At 35.8% G+C, this 22539-nt stretch overlaps 2 protein-coding genes across 3 annotated transcripts; both read right to left on the reverse strand.

Annotated features, from left to right (window-relative positions):
- Positions 1–927: 927 nt before the first annotated feature.
- LOC103999620 (uncharacterized) lies at positions 928–9762 on the reverse strand. Its single transcript, XM_009421416.3, has 13 exons — positions 9415–9762; positions 7264–7337; positions 6619–6702; positions 6425–6505; positions 4200–4280; positions 3949–4041; positions 2646–2825; positions 2448–2515; positions 2293–2344; positions 1903–1956; positions 1736–1825; positions 1564–1630; positions 928–1337 (listed from the first exon to the last, which is right to left on the reverse strand). Exons 1-13 carry the CDS (start codon positions 9551–9553, stop codon positions 1246–1248), a joined length of 1155 nt encoding a protein of 384 aa, XP_009419691.2. The 5' UTR covers positions 9554–9762; the 3' UTR covers positions 928–1245.
- Positions 9763–10296: 534 nt separating this feature from the next.
- LOC103999621 (protein ROLLING AND ERECT LEAF 2) lies at positions 10297–19432 on the reverse strand. 2 transcript variants are annotated; one of them, XR_001976090.2, is made up of 7 exons: positions 19243–19432; positions 16867–18015; positions 16453–16527; positions 15947–16161; positions 14205–14428; positions 10608–11365; positions 10297–10509 (listed from the first exon to the last, which is right to left on the reverse strand). XR_001976090.2 is itself a non-coding variant. In XM_009421418.3 (6 exons), the coding sequence occupies exons 2-6, from the start codon at positions 17984–17986 to the stop codon at positions 10681–10683; spliced, it is 2319 nt and encodes a 772-aa protein (XP_009419693.2). In that variant the 5' UTR covers positions 17987–18333; positions 19243–19397; the 3' UTR covers positions 10608–10680. The 2 variants fall into 2 exon arrangements, 1 of the variants encoding a protein (XP_009419693.2); XM_009421418.3 differs by lacking the exon at positions 10297–10509 and having other exon boundaries at positions 16867–18333; positions 19243–19397.
- Positions 19433–22539: the final 3107 nt, after the last annotated feature.

Raw genomic sequence — 22539 nt, forward strand, 5'->3', positions numbered from 1 at the left:
CAGGTGCCAAACAATCATGAAATCTGTCACGTTAATACGAACATCCCATATTGGAAGCACAAAAACCCAAACTGCAGGTCAAAAGAGCCAGGTGATATTGTTGCAGCATAGCTAAAAGTACCTGACAACCATGCTCAACAAGAACACCTAAGTAGCAGGAACAGTAAACAAGAGAGCCAGGTGATATTGATGCAGCACCCCTGTAAAAGATGCAGTACATGTAAATCACGTTCTATCTATTATGCATTTGAAACGATGCATCAGTTCAAAGATTCTCCACATGCACCATAGTGTGTGCGCAGACAGCACAAGATCAACTAATACACCATTTAACATCAACCAAACCAAACCTTCTGTCCACCAATGGACGAGCAACAAGTATTCATCTTTCAGAAACATTACTCTTCCATAAGCATAGAGACACTTAAAAAAAAGGATAATCCAAGTTAGCAACAACATAATCAATACTCACTGAAACAGAAGTTTTCCAGTAAGAGAGACCTCACAATCCACATTTTCCTTCACCATTTCTCTGTCGTATTTGGACAAAAGAAATACGGCCATTAGACACAGATGATTACCTAAAGGTCCAAAATAATCCAGCTATCTTAACCATAAGATGGTCACTGCCTAACAGGACATTAATCTCAATTAAAGTCTCCTATAGTAGTCAAAGACAGTCAACTAGTGAAGATTAACTAAAAATATCAACTTTCGAGTTTTGCAAAGACATGTTTTAAACAAAAAATAACTAACATAAAAGGCATGCGTACACATACCTGCATTTTTGTGTTGGTTTAAATGAAGGGTTGATTATCTTCAACACTGATGACCTACCTCCCAGGGCAGAAGTATTGAGAGAATATGTATCTTTAACAGATGAGCATAACGCAACCAACCTTTCAACACTACGTCACCAGGTATCCATTTAGTTGAAAGCCAAATGTCAATCAGGGTTTCTCATTTGAAATTTGACTTGTATCAAATACTTCTCAGTTCTCTCATCGGGAGGGAATGCCCACAAAAGAATTTACACATCATATATTGGATTTGCTGCGAGAACAGTTTCACTAGGATGACCAACCAAATGCAATGAGCAAAATGACCAAGAATCAAACTAATAACAATGGTTTCTGAACTCCAGCAGATTGGGTCAGGTGATTTTTGCCCCTTGCAGAATTCATTCCGATGATTCATACAACATCACATGGTCGAAGAAGGAATGAAACACTGGCTTTAACCATATCAGGTGTGCTTGCCAAGCTCCATCTTCTTCTTGATTGCACGGTGACCATGGTAGACAAAGGCATCAATGATTCCGGCAACAGTAAAAACACCTGATCAATTCCAAACAAGTTCAATTTTAGATAATCTCCTTTCAATTTCTTGGTTAGAGAAGGATAATGTTCATGCATATAAGTGTCAATGTTTTAACTATATGTCGTGTAAGGTGATGTGCAGTGTGAGCAGCTATTTCACTGTCAGATTAGGGGATACCATATCCTAGTTTCATTTGGTTAAGTTCAAGAAAGAGTAGCAGCACATTGACAGATCAGAACACACCTCCTATTATAGCACAGGCGTTTGTGAAAAGGTGCAAGAGTGATGCATTTTCTTCTGTAAATATAACCTGCAAAATAAGAAAAAGAACTCATCTCAGCTCTTTAAAACACATAATCCAATACATTGTGGAACAAGTGTGCAACAATATAGTCCATTCTTACTTTTAGCTTACCTTAATTGGTGAGAAGTCATAAATGAAGTATACCCCAGGTGGGGGCTTTGGATACACATCTGCATCTCTGAAGTGCTCTGTCACTGAAAACTGCAAAAGAACACACTTCAGTGCAAATCCATCCTTAAAAGAACAGGAATACAAAACACAGTTCACGAACTTCTTACCTGGTTTGAGTGAATTTTATGTCCTCTAATATCAATATAGATTGTAGGAACAACCTGTGAAGCAGGAAAAAACAAAGTAATATTTACGTCCATACTAGTGATATCAAATCAGAATGATCATGTCACACATTTTCCAGAAAATTAAAATGAGAGTACAATAAAAAGCAAACATGCTATATTAAATACATAAATGGTATTCAAGGAATTACATAGTAATCGAATTAGAAATGACTCATTAGTTTAAGGCTAATCGAATTACATAGCAAACTTATTTAATTTGCATCTTTTAGCCATGGTAATTTCTAATCGAATTAGAAATTACCATGGCTAAAAGATGCAAATTAAATAAGTTGAATATTGAATACAGAAGAACTTAAAATGATTGCTCACTTTGATGAAATACTGATACATCCCAGATGTAGTTTTGTGTATCCACTTCACACTGGATTTTTCATGCAACACGTTAGAACAGAATCTAAAACGATCCAAAATTAATAGAGATAAAGCAGCAAGTAGAATAAATGAAGATAGCCTGCCCAACTTACCCGTCAAGTGGGTTTACTACACCTGGGAACTCCTTTCCAAAGGATAATTTGTTTATTGTGTGGCTTATCTGGTGTTAGTCAAAAGAGAAAATGATTAAAGTTGATCCTCAGGTAAATTTTATACCTGATGCTGAAACAGAAAATCACCTACAACCAAGGGAAAAGAAGCAGCAGTGGTTAATTTAGTACTCTACTCACGTTATAATTGTCTGTCTGAATGCCCAGCAAATCTTGCAAGAAACTATAAGATCCATGAAAGCTCTTTCCAGGAGCAAAGTGAAAATTTCCAGCTACTCTACTGACTTCCAGAAAACCATTGATGTTGCATCCTTCACCTTCTTCCTCCTTTATTTTGCCGATGTAGCCCTCTCTCTTGCACTAAATTGGTGATTAAAGTTGATTACAAAGAACCAAGTCAGATGCTTAAAAGTACATACAAACCAAAAAAGTAACAAAGTCTCATAGGCCCAGGAACAATCTTCAGAGACCAGCACAAGAGAGTTACAACAAGACACCACAGACTTAACAAGAGGTGGGGTACAGCACAGTCAAACCTTCATAGAAAGATGCATTAGGATGACCTACATTCATCACATGAAGCTGGACTTGAATCTCCAATTAGATATGTGGAGAGATGACTGTCCAGTTCTGATGCTTACATGCTGGCAAAAAGCATCATGAGTTTTCTGTCGGTGTTCGTCAGCAGCAATTGTCCAACTATTTAGTAAAAAATATTACATTGGAGATACATGTACAAACTTATGATCTGGTCATATCACTGTTGAGTTCACTACAAATGAAAATTTTATATGATGTGTCATGTATGAATTCTGATACAAGGGAGAAGGGCAGAAGACACATTTGAATTATAGAGAAAAACCCTAAACTAATGATGAAAATAATAACTTGCAGGATTAATTGGGGATTGGTAGTGTCTGATAACTAAAAACCCCCCTTTCAGTGGATATATCAAGATTGATCACAGATTTTACTAATCCTGGCTAACCAAGTGATCTCAGTAGTGTAATCAATTAGTGACTGGTCAGGCCACTCGCAACTGGTTATGACAAATTTTGCCATTTCCAGCATCTTGGAAATCTAAACCAGCTTCTGTCCATCTTCTGACAAATTGGAAATCCCATTTGGTTTCAAAAAGATTCACATATACTTAATCCCATGATCCAATTCTAGATCAACTACAAACTCTCCATTTGTAGAAGAGAGACAAATCCCTTTGTTTCTCATCCCCAAGAATGTCCACCCACAGAGACAAAAGGTGTGATTCACATGAGAATCGGTAAGCAACTCATTGGTCTCATTTCATGTCTGTGGGAGCATTCTTAAAAACATTCCCTGAGGATTCAGAAACTTTATTCAAATGACAATATATGGCATGACAGTTACAATACTACGGTTAATTCAGCAGCGTAAAAGCTCATAAGAAATTATTTATGGTAACTCCAAAACCAAAATTTAGGTGAAGGAAAGCATTTTTGCAAACCTGGTCAATCAGATCTGGATTTGTCAGAGACCACCCCTTCTTCTGGTAAGCTGCACGAACTTCTTCACATGAGTTACAGCAATCATCGTCTGACTACAAAGGAAAATGAACTGCACTATCTTAGGATGCCATTGGACAACAGTCATTACTATTGCTGCCTCAAGTTAGAAAAGGAATTGACACTCAGGCTAAATTAGCTGCACTGGAAGTAAGACTTAAGATACAAAGTGAAACATGATTTAAGCACATACCACTTCTGCCCCATAGCAAGAACCACAATAAGATTCATTGTGATCAAGTCTTCCACCATGCCTCTGTAAAGGTCTTTCAATCTAAAAGAAATATAACCCTAAAAATTTTAGAATAATAACAGATGCAAAACCACAAATTGGCTAACAAAAGGAAAGCATATAAAAAAAGTGTGCCTCAAGAAATTATCTATGGTAGTGTAAAATTTTTTAAGTGAATTGATAGATTTCAAGCTGAGGAAAATATATAAAGCAAAATTCATTTTTTTGCTAGGCGACTTATGCCCTATAAAAGCAACAAGAAACTCAAATCTGGGCCAAACCATGGACCCACAGCACAGAACCCTTATACTAGGTTATATACTTTTGAGAACATCAAATGATATCAACAGATCTACAAGAATTAAGGACAACTGTCTCATGGAGAAGTGCATGTCAATACCCTTGGGCATTGTCAATACTATGTTGTGTCCATTGCCACACCTACATGCTGGCTGAAATGAGTTGGCACCTCCAATGCCAGTAACACTGTTGTGATAATACCTTTTTGGTGTAATTTGTTCTACCCTGTGCAAATTGGCACATAGACCATTGAAAATATAAACTAAAGGTGGAGTTCTTCCTCACATGAACATGCCCTATCCACCACTAGATTGCCATGGGTCCTAGAAATTTTGATTGTTATAAATGCTGAAGAAATTAGTTTTTGAAGAGAACTTGTTAAATCTCTAACATAGTCCACTGAAATACATTTTCCCACAAAAGGAAGATGGCCAAACAGATCAGTCATATTTCTGTTCACAGAAAACCAGGCCATCATGTGCAATACTTTCTAACAAGGTGGCTTCAAAGAAGATCATTTAATATACTTCCTCAACAATCTTTTATGAGGCCAACTTGCAGCTTATAAAATACCAAAGGCACAGCACACTAGGGTCTCAAATTATTTATTAAGTTCAGCCAATGACATATAACTAACTGTCAGGTGAAACTTGACATCAGAAGTCTATGATTTAATTTGAGCTCAAGGTTGAATTTGTAAATACAAATACCTTCAAACTAGTCAAATCGACTCATATTGAGCAGTATTTCAACACGACTTGAGCAATACAAACACCTACTGAAATTGAGAAAATACAAATACCTTCCACTGAAATTGAACAATACAAACACCTATTAAAATTGAGCAGTACAGATACCTTCCTGAATATTTCTTACTAATACCAACAACAAATCTAAAGACATGCCTTGAGAAAATGACTGCATTAGGAATTGGAAAAATGTTAAAAATTGGATACCATAGCTTGTAAATACATAAATTTACAAAAGATTTAGCTCATTATTTCATGTTATGCATATTCTACTCACCTGATGCAAAGATTTAAAAAATGAATGGCTAATTATAAATTATCAAGAACAGGACTGGATTTGGGACCTAAGATAGGGATCAACTAAAACAGATGGTATTGACTGATCAGAAATTGACCAAAGAAACAATTTTACAATCAAAAAGGGAAAAAAAAAAAGATAGTCAGAAAGGATTGCTAATCTTAATTCATACATTTGGAAGTCTTTACATATAAATCCTTGGTCAAGATTTAGAAACCTAAAGGTTTACCTTTTGTAAGATTGAAATAGCCAGAATTTATTAGTCACTTTGTTTGAATATTATGTTCACTGGAACAAGCCTAAAGTTGCCTGTCTGGTAAGATAAAATTTGTCCATCTGATGTCTTGTTTAAAGAACTGCTTCATTTATCAGCATGTAAAGTCAATATGAACACCTAATCTCAACAAGCAATCTATTCTCCTGAAAGAGAAGTGAAGCCAGAATAGATCTCAATGCTCATCGACCTCTAAGTAAATCAAGAGTCAAAAGTAACTTCCATTAACCCCATAAAACAAAACTAGACCTGGAATTATTTTTTGACGATACTAATTATCAATAGTGGGCTTCACAAAATGCTCCTTGTCTTCCCAATAGTGCAGCAAATCCACTATGTTTAACATCAAAATCCAACATTATGTCAACGAGACTATCAATAATTCTTTATATAAAGCTCCACCACCTGAATTGTCTCATGGTATACAATAAATGAAAATTGCATAATAAAAAGCTAAAAGATGTAGCAATCAATAAAGAGGTGAAAGATTCATGGAACATTAACTATAAAGATTGTATACATATGAGAACTCACATCAAGTGGCAAAATATCTCAAAAAGTATACCTTTGGTGCACCAATGCCATCTTGTTTTGATTCAATCACATTACCAAGGTGGTCCATTCTTATCTTCACAATATCATGCCTCTGCAAAAAGTAGATAGTTTCACTGACATTTATTCTATATACAGAACATATTTGACATAAAAACACAGAAACTAAAACAGAACCATATAGTATAAAATATTGTGTATACATACTATGTCATAATGCCGCTCTCCACTGATATCCATTGTATCGACACTAAGAAGTGAACAAGGAAGTGATGGGAAGGTAACATCAAACTGCAAAATCAACAGTATATCAAATACTTTGACGATAAACCAACATAAATATTCTATCTTGAACTTCTGTGATCTTGTATCATGTTAAAGAGAAAACAACAATCCACAAAAATCCACTATACTCCTATCATATTATTTGGTAGACTAATAAGCAAAAGGGAATAAGCATAGATGCCAAGGAAATCTTCAAGCACATAATAAGGATAACAAGATGTAGCACATGACTAACTATAATATATATATATATATATATATATATATATATATATATATATATATATATATATATATATATATATATATATATATATATATATATATATATATATATATATATATATGTATACATGTATATGTATATATGTATACATGTATATGTATATATGTATACATATATATGTATATATATATATATGTATATAAAATATTATATATACATATATATATATACATATATACATATGTATATATATATATATAATGATAAACTAAATGGACATAGCAATCATGAATGTGTCTAATTAGACAAATCAAATGTGATGTTTAGGACGATATACTAACATTGATACGCAGCATTTCCCCTCTTGAATTATCTACTATCAGCTTAGTTTCAGTTGCTGAATAAAGATACATTCCTGAAAAAATATAATAGCAAACATTGAACAGTAAGAGGTTGCAAAAGTTTGCAAAAAGCTTAATGGTAAAATGCTTGCTGACTTTATGTAAAAGATTCTCAGTTATAGTTCATGAATTTACTAAAAAATGTATCTGATTATAACTCAGGCTATCAATTTTCTTATACATGTATAATAATCCTATAGAACATTTTTCGCAGGAAAACAAAATCATAGAGTCTAAAATTTTAAAATTTACACCTCTGTTGTAATAAGTAACTCTATGATATGATACATGACCGAACAAAACTAAAAAGGTGAAGAGTTTTTCGAAAATACTTCCAAGCCAATACAGACCTCAGCAAACTCCCTCATCATTATTACTAGAATTTTTGTAATAAGCTTTTGCATTATCAACTGCAAATATTTTGAGAAAATGCCAGGATTATCCTCTGTGACAGTAAATTTAAGTAGATGGGCCAATATAGACCAGTCATCTAAAATCTCCTGCTATAAATAGTTGCTCAACCAGAAAATAATGGAGAAACATTTAGTGGTTCAATAATTCTGTCATCAATTAGGAATCCAAGAAAAAATAAAGAGGGAGAAAAGGTTAAGAGGAAAAATGAAAGTTGATTTCAAGAACTCATATCAACATTTGAAACACATACTCCTTCGTTCATTTTCTTCTAAAATGACATAGTTGATGATAGGAGTTTAGAAATGTGACATAGATTGCTCAGAATCTTTTAAATAAAGAATGCATTTCCTATTCAACTCATAAGCATCTTGTCGATGCATCATTGCCACAACTCTTTTGAAGCACTTGCCTTTGTAAGAATGATATTCAATGATGAATTAATGTACATCGGAAGGGACTACTCATGGATAAACACTCTCTTCAAGAACATCAGTAGCACTAATATAGATATGGAAAGTTATGACACTTTAAATGATCAAATAGCCAATTTTCATCAGCAACCCACAGTAATTGCCAAAGTATTATTGTGATTATATACCCAATACTAGATCTGCATATCTTAAACTACATTATTATCCAGATTCTTAAAAGAAGTCTAATAACATTTCATGCTTAAAAAAGTTAATACCACAAAACTTGGAGAGAGCATATTTAGAAGGAGAACTTATTCATTACGGCATCAATCAGGGAAACAGAAAACTCACAAGGATTGGAATCAAAATGAAATTTCAAAATTAATTGATGCAGAAATATAGAAATATATGTGATAACTTCTTTCTTCACTTACTTCCTAGTGACTGGATGAGCATAACGAGAAGAAAAATCTGAAGTGATTATTAAGTACTCCTAAGGGACTACACTCAGAAAGCACACATCAAAACATATTGACCCATAGAGCTCTCTGGAAGAGAGAACTCAGTTATACTGCACAAATACACAAGCCAATGGCAAAAGTAGTGTGCATATAGGATGGTGTTGAGTAAAGGGACCAACATCAATTTTCTGGTTCATGCAGCCAAGCCAAGTTGAACTCTGGAGCAGCATACGCATGGCACAGGAACTTCGAAAGCCTACCAGGAAGCTTTAAAACGAGGTGATCCTCATCTTATAAAAAATCCTATGTGTGGTATCTACTGCCTAAATATGCCTAGAGACCTTACCGGACACCGCTTACCCCTCTGTTGCTGTGTATTGTTTTGGCACTAGTTTGTCCGTGTTCGATTACACATTTCACTTGCTCTTGATTCCAAAGAATCCAACAAAAATCGATCGCACCATCAAGAAAATCCAACTCGCAATCCAACAAAAGAATTACCAGGTTATTGAATAAACTAACATAAATCCAACCGGAAATCTCAAAGACAGAGAACCAGTGTGGAGTAGCAAATTATTCGCCTGGTTTACTGAATCCATTAAACGCGAAGAAATTAACGACCCCAAGCCCCAAATCGTGACGAGGTAGCTGCACCAGACTACAAGATTCAAACCAAAACAGCCCCTCGAAACCGAATCGCCTTCCGCCATATTCCACCACCACATTCCCAGCACATTAACCCGAAACTTATCAAGAACTACAAACAACGCCTAGAAAATAAACAGATAACAAGAAGAACTCACGGATCTCGGAGAGAAACAAGAACAGCATGACGACAGAAGAAACGATGGTGATGAGGCTCCCCGAGAGCGTCCGGTGGTAGAAATCCTCGTTGATCTTGGGGTAGGCGTCCAGGTTCCTCAACCTGTTCAGGATCTCCATCACCGAACGACGGAATCGCGGCTTCGAACCCTAGAAAGGCGTGGGTGGATCACGGAGTTCCGGTAGTGAATCTAGGGTTCCCCTCCGCGATCGTTCTCGGACCGCGGTCCTTTACAAACGGAACACGCGATTGGTCGCCAACGCCAACGGGGGTGTCTTTAGGAATTTGCCAAACTATTGGAAGTTTTCTCCATAGACACCTCGCAATACGCACATACGGTCCCCCGAAGTTATCGACTTGTATACATTAATCTCTATCTTTATAGTTCTAATTATATTAGTACCCTTTTAAGGACTTGAAACTACTTGTTGTTTTGGTGGAGACTATTCAGAGTGTTTTAAATATATTATATTTTTTTAAGTAAATAATTTATTTAGAAGTGATCACTACCAACACACACACACACCATCTCAGTTCATACATTATCAATAAAAAGGAATATTAATTTTAAAATTAATTCTTGATATAAGTCTATATTAATTAGAAATCCATTAGACACACTCGTTACGATTAATAAACATATATCTTCTTTAAGGTCTACCATAACAAATGTGTATCGTATCATAACAATCATATGTAAATCCTTATTGTTTTATCTCCACTTTTTCATTAATTATCACTCGATTTAGTTATCAGATATATTTTTTTTTCATGACCCTTAAAGCATGAATTTTCAGGAAAAAATTAAATAGAAAGAGAGATAAGTCAATCATATACAGCAACAGTTTTAGAATCACATACATGACAGCAAACCCGCCTTCAGCAATGGATGTCCAATAAGCAGCATTGAGTTTTTTTTTTTTAAGATAAGACGAATATTTGCAGGTATCACTGGCCACTCACTATACTAATAACCTCTTCCATTTCCTATGCCTGGCTAATCTAAGATTATATTGCACTCGAATCATCTACTAGCATCCCTACTTACATCAACATCATCAAGAGCCTTTTTATTCTGCAAAATAGATGTACAAAGGAAGCAGTCAGCCAAGGACCCTCCCAAATATACTTCAAGGGCTTCATACCACCAGTTATTCAGCAAAGATTAATTACCATGCAATTCTCTGGTCCACCTTCGTTTTACTTGTTTTTACCCTGCCCCAAAGACGTTGGAAAATGGTAGAATTCATGTTCGAAGCACAGTTCTCTCGTAAGAAACTCGAAACTCATCGATCGACTTCTGGAGAGCTTCATACCCTGAAACCGATGACTTCGCAAAAGACTTCAGCTTATCTAGGAACTCCACGAGAACTGATTTCAGGTTGCCATAATCGAGACTACCATTGGCATGTGTATCATTTGTGAGAACATGTTCTCCTAGTTTATCACCCTGCTCTGCATTTTGTCGTAATGAGAATGATAACTTTGAAGTCCCATAGCCCTTCTTCTCTTGGCAAGGCAAGTAATGGGTTGTCACAGTTACTAGATCCTTTATAGCAGATTCCACTTCCTTGGTAGGCAGACTATTCAGCAGCAGCAACCAATCTTCGCAAGTAACAAAGATGGGAGGAGCCATGTCTCTTTTTGGACAAAATTCTGGAGGCCTTCTCCTATATGACCTGTTCCGTTTTTGTGATAATACTAAGCCTTTACGAAGCCACTCATTGATGGCGTGGAGATAGGATTTGTGTGCTGATACCCATTCTGTGAAATTTGAACCCAGAGAATTCAGCTCAAACTCAAGGACTGTGGCCCGACACTCCAATTCAGACTGAATTGACAGTTTGTTGCTGCCATTGTTGAAAGCCAACGAGATAATGCTGTACTGACGGCTGTGGTGGTCAAGCATTGTTCTCCACATTCTTGTTAGGCTGCACACATATTAGCAAAAAGTAAATATCAGACCCTGATAATGCAATGCATTTGAGATCATTTGCAAATTTTAAATACAGAAAAGGGTAATCATGTCAAACAACCAGATAAAAAAAGTAGTTTTTTCTACTCTTCATAAATCATAAGTTCATTACAGAAATTGGCTGCAGAGAAATTAATGAGTACAAAATATACAGGTCCATGTCGTAAATATTCCCCTCTTTTTTCTGTAATGTATGTGGTTCTACAACAACACAATTGTCCCTACTAAGTTTTCTGGCGATATAAAAAATAGTGCCTTGGAACATAGTATTCTTGATCAAATATAGAAACATTATCATCTTTTACAAAAGAAACAGGAGAAACCTGAGAAATATTGTTATGAGCTCAAAAGAGAAAAAAATCTATCAAGGCTCCACATGCTTGAACAAGGGAAAGCTGCAGAATCATTTTTGTGACACCTTGCAAGTGGTCTCTTGTCACCAAATTTTATTTATGAGACTATGTGGCCCATTGGCCAACTAGAATTGAGAATGTACTTCTACATGGGAATTTGAAGTAATAGAAATAAGAACAAGGACCAAACCTCAAAAGAAGTCAAGAAAGATTTTCAAGAGAAATTTCCACAAATTTCATCAATATCTAAGAACCCGGTCATATCAAATGCTAGATTTTCATTAACTTAAAGATAAAAGCACAGCAAAGGTTAAAAGATTAGAAACTATGAGGATGGTAATACTATGGCATTATTGAAGCAGGAAAAGAGGTGGTACACATTTGTTTGACCAGTTCCAGTGCATTAGGAAATAAAAAAAATAGGGTTCTTATAAAAAATTAGCAGACGCTTCAATAACAAACAACGCAAATTGGTAGTTTGTGCAGTAATTAGATTTTCTAGACCCACAAGATAACATCTTATATAGGTGAACTCCTCTATTTGCAGTCATTGAAACTATCAACGAGTTTGTACTTTGTAATAAGCACCTCTTTCTCAGCTCGTGTAATCTCCTAACGATGCCATCTAAAACTAACTATAGGTAACTGAAGTTTTCGAAAAATGGAACAGTAAACAAAATCTACACAACATTTATAGCTCACCATGCAACTGACAATAAATAAAGGATTTCAGACTGCATGGTGCTTTCATAGTACACCAATGTTCTAGAAAATTGCAGGCTGGTAGGCAGGTGTCCATAATGATATGCACTGCATAGGTGCTACACAAACATCTATGCAACCACCAAGAAGTCGAAGAAATTTCAGAACTTTGGGAAATACATAATAAGAAAAGGGCGAAGTAATGTGTATGTATTCCAAAGTAGTCCATAAACCAAGATCCAATTTGAAAAAAAAAAAAATCTATTCATCTAGTCTTGAATCACATACAGAACAAAGATTCAACAAATGCATATAAAGAAGATTGACCACATGAAACTCCCAATATTATGGAGGGCTTCGTCAGAAATTCTACAAAGCCCAGCAGAGAAAAGGACACATGCAGTTGAGGATTCCTGGAACAATGTCCAACAAAACAATTGAGAGAATTCTTGAAATTGTTTCATATGGATTGATATTTTTGTTGTCACACCTATATTATTTAGCGTGTTCTACCTAGTACCTACCCAAGCCAACAGAAAGGAATATTTGGAACAGCTACTATCAACATAAGCTATTATAGAAAAAGATACATTAAAGATATCCTGATAGCAGAAAATTTGTATCCAAGGTTGAACTAATAATATCACATCCTATCTGCACACTGAGTTCAGAGAAACACCATGTTAGCTTTTCTGCTAGTCTAACCAACATACTAATTAAAAGATATATTAATAGCAGGATTCTGTCAACCTAAACTAATCTAAAAGAAAACAACTCTCAAGTATCGGGATGGCATGCTATCTATAGCCAAAGTTGAAATACAGCAGCCAAAGTTGAAATACAGCAACATTTATGATCTGCATAGAGGAACAGCCTGTGCTAGCTTTTTTCTGCTAATCTAACCAAACAATGATGAAAACAATCTTTTAGTAGCAGGATACTTATATCCATGATTCATAGGAACAGGATTACTTAAGACAGTCCTAAGATTTCTTATCAAGATTGGATTATATTACAGGTTAGTATTCAAAAGATTATGTTTAGGAAAAAATGACATGCATGGTTTCCATGCAAAACCACAATAACATTGTACTAACAGATCAACAGTAACAATATCAAGCCATGTTCATTGGGACCATTACAAGGAACATTTCCATTATGCAGCTTTGCCAAGTGTAATGTCATTTATTGATCCAAAGAAATTACTAATATAGACTTGTTAACAATATATTTGAAACAAAAACATGGAGTATCCAATGTGATATTTGAAGATGACCCAACTTCAGAGGGTTCTTTATCATCACATACAAAATTGAGGGGAAGAGATTCAACCCAATAGTGTTGTGAACTTTTTTATTGTATTCTCCCTCCTCCCACTATACTTATTCCTCTTCCTCCTCCCCTCTCTATCATCCTCCTCCCCTCCTCCTGGGATTGGCTGTAGCAGCTTTGACTCACCTTTATAGGTTGATATTATTGATATCTGCATATAGTAACCGATCTGGACTGATCCAGAAATCTGGCAAGACAGATTTTTTTAGCACATTAACTAATCCAATTAGACATTGATTCATTCTGAGTTTCTCTACAGATTCTCAAATTAGAGTTGTGGACGACATTAGTGCAAGACTGCAAGTTGGCATGCACATAAAAGTATTTTAGAGCCAGTACAAAAGTTTTGCAAGTTCATGTGCATGTTATCGAGATATGATATAATGAGATATGGAAAAGCAATCATACCCTCCAATCAACTCTTCCAGTTGTGGTTCAAGCTCCTTGTCCCTTATCTCCTCTATTTTCTTTGATATATAATCAATTCTCTGGATTGCAACACGGATTCTAGAATGGAGATCCTTGACAACGGCACGGATTTTATCAATGTTTTCTGGTTTTACTTTTGTAGATTCTTTCTGCCTCAGCAGTCTACACTTCATGTCATACTCCCTCCGGATTATACCACTTGCCTGATACACAAAAATGTAAAAGCTTAGATCTCGTGTCTTAAATAGCAATAAATTAATAAAAATAAGTAGCGTGCAAGAGAATTACAAATTAAACTTAAGAGAAACATTGTGAAGGTCCAGGAACAATGCAATCAGGAACAATACAAATGTTCCCAAACATTTGTTTGGGAACATCTGCAATAACCAGCAACATCAAGTTACAAAATTCCCAGGAAAGAAACAACAATAACAACAACACTCAAAGATAGATGACAATAATTGTTTCTTCTGGAGAAGTCATAAAGTTTATTGATAGATGGGAATTATAATTTAAAGATCAGTGACCCATTATTTCAAGAAAGAAAACATGGCAAGATATGACATTGAGTTGTTAAACAAATCTAAAAAGGATTTTTAATTAGTCAATAAATGTGAATTGTATCATTGAACTCAGTCTTTCCTTCATTGATATCACCAAATATAAATAAATAATCAAGAACTTGATGTATTCGCATAACACCCTAGATTTATTAAATTAGAAATAAAGAAAATGAGGAAGTATAAACAGTATATCAACCCACGCAGAAGGCATATAAAGTCAATCTTGCTGATAGTATTAGTAAGCCGCCTAATTAAATTAGAAATAAAGAAAATGAGTAAGTATAAACAGTATATCAAGCCACGCAGAAAGCGTATAAAGTCAATCTTGCTGATAGTATTAGTAAACCGCTCTCCTATCCACGTGAACCATTAATATTGGTCCAGTCAAGCCACTAATGGGCTAAGCTCATAAAATTTGTTTTGAGTCACAACTCTGACACGTTGAAGATGACAGCCATTATTACCAGCCCATTGGATCCAGTGATCTCCCTACAGGTATTGTACAAGATATATAAATGGGACCCTTCATATAGTTCATCATTTCTTATTCCTTTCTCCCAACTATCTCATTTATTTTGTCTTTACTATGCATTTGCGCTTAGGCATTGGAGGAGGATCCCACCAGTTCCATCTCGGCTCTTCTCTTGCAAGTTAGAACACCAAATCTAAGTGGATATTCCAAGCAGCTCAAGCTCAATTTGGTGTGTGTGCCAGCACCCAAAAAAACGAAAAGCCAGATTGGGTCCGACATCATACATCAGCAGGATGACCAAAAAGTGCATCATCACTTACAAAGATGGTGTTGAAAATAGCGAATACTAAAAAGACAAGCCTCCAATTGGATGCGTCAACCCACAGATAATAAGATTCACAGAATGAAAACCAGATATATGTATCCACTGACCAACATATGGCTGATTACTAACCATAGACAGAAGTGCAAAATCAAAGGTCCTGTATTGAACTGTTGTACAACTTTTTTTTCTCATTGATCAGAAGAAGCAATTCTTGCCCTTCTACTCATTCTCAGTAATCTAAATTAACTGAAAATGTAGTGAATAACAAAATAAAAGGACACCAAGTAGCAGACACATGCAAATAAATAAAAATACAATGAATTCTTATCAGCGTACAAGGCTTAAATGAATGACTACTAACCTTAACTTCATCATAAAGCTTTCTTTCCCATGCATATAGCCTATCTAATGTTGAGGCATGGCTACCTGAATTCATGTAAGTACCATTGAAGAGATTACCATTGGGTTCCTGTGTATCATCTTTTGTCATTGAACCAAGAAAATTCTCAGATGATGAGGAGAGCAATGACACCGACCTATGCCATGTTAAGTACTTCACTTCATTTGTAGCAGAAACTGCATTACAGACTTAAAACATTAGAAGCTTCATCATCAATAAAGCCTCCTCACACTCAAGTCCTTTTTCTTTTTTCTAATAAGTACCAATACTAGTTTCTGCACAGTAAACTTTTGGTAAACATGACACCTTAATATAGGTTAAAAATAACAATCAGAATCTGAGTTCACTAATTCTGCACAATTGCAGAAGATTGCGTGTAACAGTTTTATTCTGACTTCAAGATTAACAGTTACATAAGACCAATGCTCGAGTAGAGGAACAGTGATGGCATTTAAAGGTATACTTACCCTGATGGTGAGGTGTTTCTGCTTTACAACAAGCAAGACAGGCTGTCAAAAATGCAGACGCTTTTGATCTGTGAGCTGCATCGAAGATTTGTTATTAGTACCTACCATAATAAGGTGATACATTATAAACTAAGTATTCAGAATTGTAAAATTATTTACTAAATTTGTTGTAAAGATAAACAATGTGCTAACTAGTCCATGATAATTATAAGAAAATGATCCTGACATTTGATTAATAGGCAAATATGCTAACAAGCATATGCATCGGCACACATATAAAACACTTGGAAGTTTATATATCTGAGCAAGGAGTACTTTTAAGCTAATCAGGGGTATAGCCTTTGGTCGGAGTGTTATTCTCTTCCCCTGGAATGCTCAGCAGAAATTTAATGAGATTTTTTATTGTCTTCTTACCATTTCCTTCAGGAAATAAAGGCCGGAATTGCACTTTGTTTGCCTCCAGCATCCTTGGGACTTCTCTTCCAGATTCAGAAGCTTTCAAGAATAGGTCTTCAATTTCATTCATACACAACAAGAAATCCCTCGCCTTGTGATTAGTTTCTGGATTAGATTCTTCGGCCTTTCCATTTATAGAAAATGCAACTTTGACGGATGCCACTTTTGTCGGTGTCTTTTCAGGAGTTCTATCATTTTCATAGATACCATTTTTAAGCTTCATATCATCCCCATTCTGGTGCGTAGTTGCAGAAACAATATCTACCATAGATTGGATGGTTGAATTGTCACTCTTTGATTGATGTTCTGAAACCAAATTTCGGTTCTTGAATATTCGAACCAATGGTTCACTGGAAGGTTGGTCAAAATCATCTTCCGAGTCCAAGTCATTTTTCCCATGTGCTATGTCCCCTACTTCTTCTTCCAAATCTGGTATGCCCTCCTCTTCGCTGAGATGTCTAGTTTCATCAGCATTATCAAAACCATAGTTTAACCCTTTCCCATCTTGAAATGAAAGCTGATTGTCAATAGGATGAGGAACACCAAAATAATCCCATGGCTGCATCCCGGTAGGTGTGGGGGAATCTTCAAAGGATGAAATTTCATCTGATTGTGATGCAAGGTGCTTTGGAGTGGCGGGTGAGGTTTGTAGGGTCATCGTTACTGAAATTGGAGGTTTCTCTTTGACTGTCATGTAAGAAGTTGTTCTGGCTTTCATGTGATTTACATGAAGATGTCCAGATGAGAGGAGAGAAGGAACTGGAGAAAATGATTCAGCTGTCTCCATATGCTGTGAAAGAGATGGAGATGAGTTTGAGAACTGCGATACAGGCTTATCAGTTGGAGCAAGAGGCTCGGGTGTTGCAGATGTTGATGTATACAAGGAAGATTTAACAGGGGATCCAGGGTCTACAAATTGTCTAAGTGCGATTCCAGTATTTCTAAGGGACTGAACATAAGAAACATGAGCAGCTGCAAGCGAGCATCTTTCATCAAGAGCTTGTCTAACAAGCCGCCTCCTTTCTCTGCATAGCACAAGGGCCTTGTCTTCTTCGATCTTTGAGCTTGCAACCCCCATTTTTATAAGAAGAATCCACAACTCTGTACCTATTTTCCAGCATACGTAAAGTTAGCTACAAGTCCGCAAACAAATATGTATTGGCAGACATGTGTAGAAGGCCGTCATCCATCTCATGCAAAAGAGAAAGTTCTCACAGTCATCATAGCGGACAGGCTAAAATAGAAAAATTGGTCAGTCAGATGATGTAGGTTGGAGAATTGGTGTGAAACACTCCCAATAAAACTCAAGCACAAAAGACAATAATCGACATATATTGCTCATTGACTGCAAAGGGGATACAAGCCTTCACACCCTAACGTTTTGTCTAATGACTTCACCTAGAAGGATCACATTCAAGACACTTCCTGTAAACAAAAAGAAGCAAATATCTTAAACCCAGATCACTTTTCTTACATAAAATAGAAAATAACCCCAAAAACTCATGCTTCATCTTAAATACACATTCAAAAGCTTAGATGATCCTCTTGCATGTGGAGAAAAAAAGTAGATTGCAGAAAAACTGAGTGCCTGCTTTTTTGGCTCTATTTCAGAACGAAAAGAACACATTTCTTAGTATTCATGTTGGCCTATAATTTTCAAGTCGCACGATTTAACCACATATGAGTGATCAACGAAGTAACACAAATAATGCATGTGATAAAGATGAAGGGCAATTAAAAATCACTTGTAGATTGATAAAAATAGAAGCTACCCCACTCTGAAAGATTGCCGACCGCGACTCTCAGAACATGGCTGAGTCCAAATTAAACAGACGTAACCCAATGTCAAAAGATCAAGCACAACTTTATTACAAGACGATGGACAAAAACAAAGCCCACAGGAGCAAAAGAAGCTTTATGCAGTACCAATTAACACGGTCCTGCTTTCGCTAACACGTAAAAGCCGAACCACAGAGAAAAAGAAAAAAAGGAAAAGAACACGGATCTCGGATTCAATGGTAACATAACCACAGACTGGAAGTACGTTAACTTTTGGGTGGGATCACATTTTCATCGTATTAACAGTAAAGATCTCGACATAAACAAGAAAAGAACGACAACAAATCAGCTCGGTGCATCGGGAACACTTAATCCGATGAATCTAAAACGGAAAAATGCGCCCGAAAGCGGGGGAAAAAAACCCTTTCCGGCCAAGAAAGTTGCGACCCAAATCGTACCCACTAAAACATATCGAACAACATCTGAATCAAAAGGAAGAGAAAAGGGATATAGAATAGGCAACAACTGCAGGAAACCAGGATTAGTTCCGTTCACCTGAGGCCCGAGCGGTAGGCTAAGGATTCCCCTCAATGAGGGATTTTGCGGGAGCTCTCATCATAGCCGCGCAATGAGACGCGATGGAGCACGATCGAGCTCGATGGAATTCGTGCGAAAAGAGAGAAGAACACTGGCGGAGGAGGAGGGTAGAGAGAGAGAGAGAGAGAGAGAGAGAGAGGAATGGGAGAGAATATGGAGCGCTTCACGCCTTTTTTTAATATAAAAATAATAATAATAATAATATATTAACTGAAATGACATATCTACCCCCCTACATTAATATAGTATGTTTGTTAATTAAAATATAATAATATATTAACCAATCGAATATCTCAGTAAAAATGATAAGATTTGAACTATTCAATTTATTAGATTTGATCATTATTCTTGAAGATTAAAAAAGGATAAATTCAACAGCGACTGCAGAATATGAGAAAAATCATTTCTTACATAATCTATAACTCAAACTTTACGTTTAAAATTAATAGACAGTAAGTATTGTGGTTATGGAACATAGCATATGAGAATATTTCTCGATTGGTGGAAGCATCTCTAACATAAACAAACAATAAAAGGTTATGCCTCTGTTACAAGAATCATTCGGTGAGACATCTAATCACATCAATGTTGCAGGGGCATAAAAGGCAAAAGGCATGAACAAAGGGATGTCAACAGCATGGTCTTCCAAATCCGATGTGATGCAATAAACGATGTACCGCCTTCACTGTTGGGCACTTAACAATGAGGTACCGATCGCATTCACCCAATGCGAAGGCTTGGCTGCTTCGAGAGACGGGGGCCCACAAGGAATCTATGTGAGTCAGCAACACGTGGGTGATCTGAACCACCACACAGAAAAGTTGCAGCGGGATGTAACACGAGATGTGATGCGTTACCAGCGAAAGAAACTGACGTGGCGAAAGGGTTGAAACAGATGGCCGACCCAAGTCATCGGCACTGTGTGTCATTCGTCATGTACGCTTCTAATGGCGGAGAATTGAAAGGATCAAATGCGTCTGCTATTTTGATTTAAGCTTAAAACTTTTAGATTGATGGTTTAGCATAGGATTAAATCTCAATCGTTAAAAAAGATAATCAAATAATATAATTATCAAAATCGAAAATTTATGTTCATCATTGCATCTAATAGATTAAGTCGAGACTTTATATTATTAACACTTCTCATCAAGATTGGAACTCAAAACCTTTCGTTTTAATATTTTCTTAAAGGATTAAATCAGTAGATAAAACACTAACATAATTTATATTTTAAATAAAGGAAATCAACATGAATTGATCCCATGCACCAAGTCAATTAAATTGAATAATCTGTCTATTCTCAGTACATGAATTCTTCCTACTTCTTATCTATCATCTCACTGTAGTCTTTCCCTAGTCCTGAAAACGACTGCTGTTCTGATCAGTTCTAAGGTCAACTCTTGGTCATAAACAATATAACTTAAAATACCTAAGAAAGGTCAATTAAGTAAGTTGGCAAGTCTACAAATTAGTATAATTGACTACCAAAGAAAGCATAACTCATACACCAACTTGTCTCAATCATTTACTCATTGTGACAAACAGTAATGATTACCCAATTATCTCCTTTATAAGAAGTTGGAAGATGCATGCATGCGTTTCACGTGGTTTATGACACCTTAAAAACATCTAATTTTATTAAAAGATTTTTTTATTTTTTATTATTTTTAATCAATCACAATCCAACACATATCATCTCATATATCATGGATGAAGAGTTAGCTAGGACATATGATATTAGTATAGCTTCTAAAGGGTGTATTTTCATATTAGAATAATAGTTAAAAGAATAACCCTATATACAGTATAGTCTTTTATCTATGTTTTCATTTACAACATGCTAGACTGATATTTACAAGCATTGAACACTTATATAGATATACTAACTTGAAATTCTAATTAGATTTTGATTAAAATTATTTACTATTAACATGAAATTCTAGAAGGTCCGGCTAGGATATACGAGGAGATGACATTGATAAGAGAATTTTTCTAGACTTCTGCTCTTGCCTATATGTATAGATAGATCTTCTATGAATCATATCATAATCATAAGAGATCTATTCTCTCGCCTCTCAATGAGTCTAACTTCTATCATATATAGATTTATGATATCCTAGATATCCTGTTAATTATCATACTAAAAAGGTACCATATTGATTAATTTTTTATATAGTAGTTTTATTTCTTATAATTGGTATCAGGGTTTGTTATTTTGAAATTAAATATTTTAAATCATAAAAGCACACATCAAATCTATTTTATAATTAAATCTATTTGTTTACTAGATCAAGTATTACATCTATTTGAGTGATCTATTTGCATTGCATGACTCGAAATATCTAGGAGTTTATCTTGAGTTGCCCATGGGTGATATATGTTACCTCATATATGGATAAGAAAGAAAAGGATGTGTAGCATTGCTATCGGTAGCTTGTTGTCGGCGCTTTTGTGAGTGATAACTCTATTAGGGGTGGCTACTACACTTAATGACTATTGTGTGGAACAACCTTACAGCGGACATTGGCGCCATTGCATGTGACAATACTTTTATCGACAAAGATGAACTAGGGTCGCACGACAACCATTCGAGGCTAGGTGTCATCATGTTGATCGTTACGACATTAGTTTTGGCTGCGACAATGGAACTCGACAATATTAGGCGACGGTGGACAATATGGCATGGAGTATAGTAGCAAGGCATGACAGATAGTGATTAGAGCTTAGGAGATGGTGCACGGTGGTGCTGCTATCATCGATGACACAATAAGAGAAGGTGGTCGCTCGATTGTGCATTTGAGGTTGGCGATATGCAATAGGATATATTGTAAAACCGTAGCGTAGCGACAAATGACTGCACATTATAGTGACTACTTCATTGCAAAATAGCAAATGGTGGTGATGCTAGTGCATAGTTGAGCGACAACGGTAGGGGCGCAAGCTATGGCTAAGGCAATGCACCATGAAAGAATCTATGGTGAGAAGTCGACCACAAAGAGAAATACCGATTTTGATTATAGAGAGAGGCAAGTAAAGAGAAGCAAACTAATTTATATTAGGTTTGTCTTCCTGAACTTCATCTACTCTTGATTCCTCTTCCCTTCAAGATACTAGCTTTTACTATTAATCTTCTTTCCAATGGGTGAAGATCAACAACCCTTATTACAACTTTCTCATTTTTTTAGTTAAGGAGATAACTTTCATACTCTCTTTTTATATAAGATCTCTCATCTCCTACAACTTACAATTATAACC

The sequence above is a fragment of the Musa acuminata genome, chromosome BXJ1-10 (genome assembly GCF_036884655.1).
Source record: "Musa acuminata AAA Group cultivar baxijiao chromosome BXJ1-10, Cavendish_Baxijiao_AAA, whole genome shotgun sequence".
NCBI classification, from domain to species: Eukaryota; Viridiplantae; Streptophyta; class Magnoliopsida; order Zingiberales; family Musaceae; genus Musa; species Musa acuminata.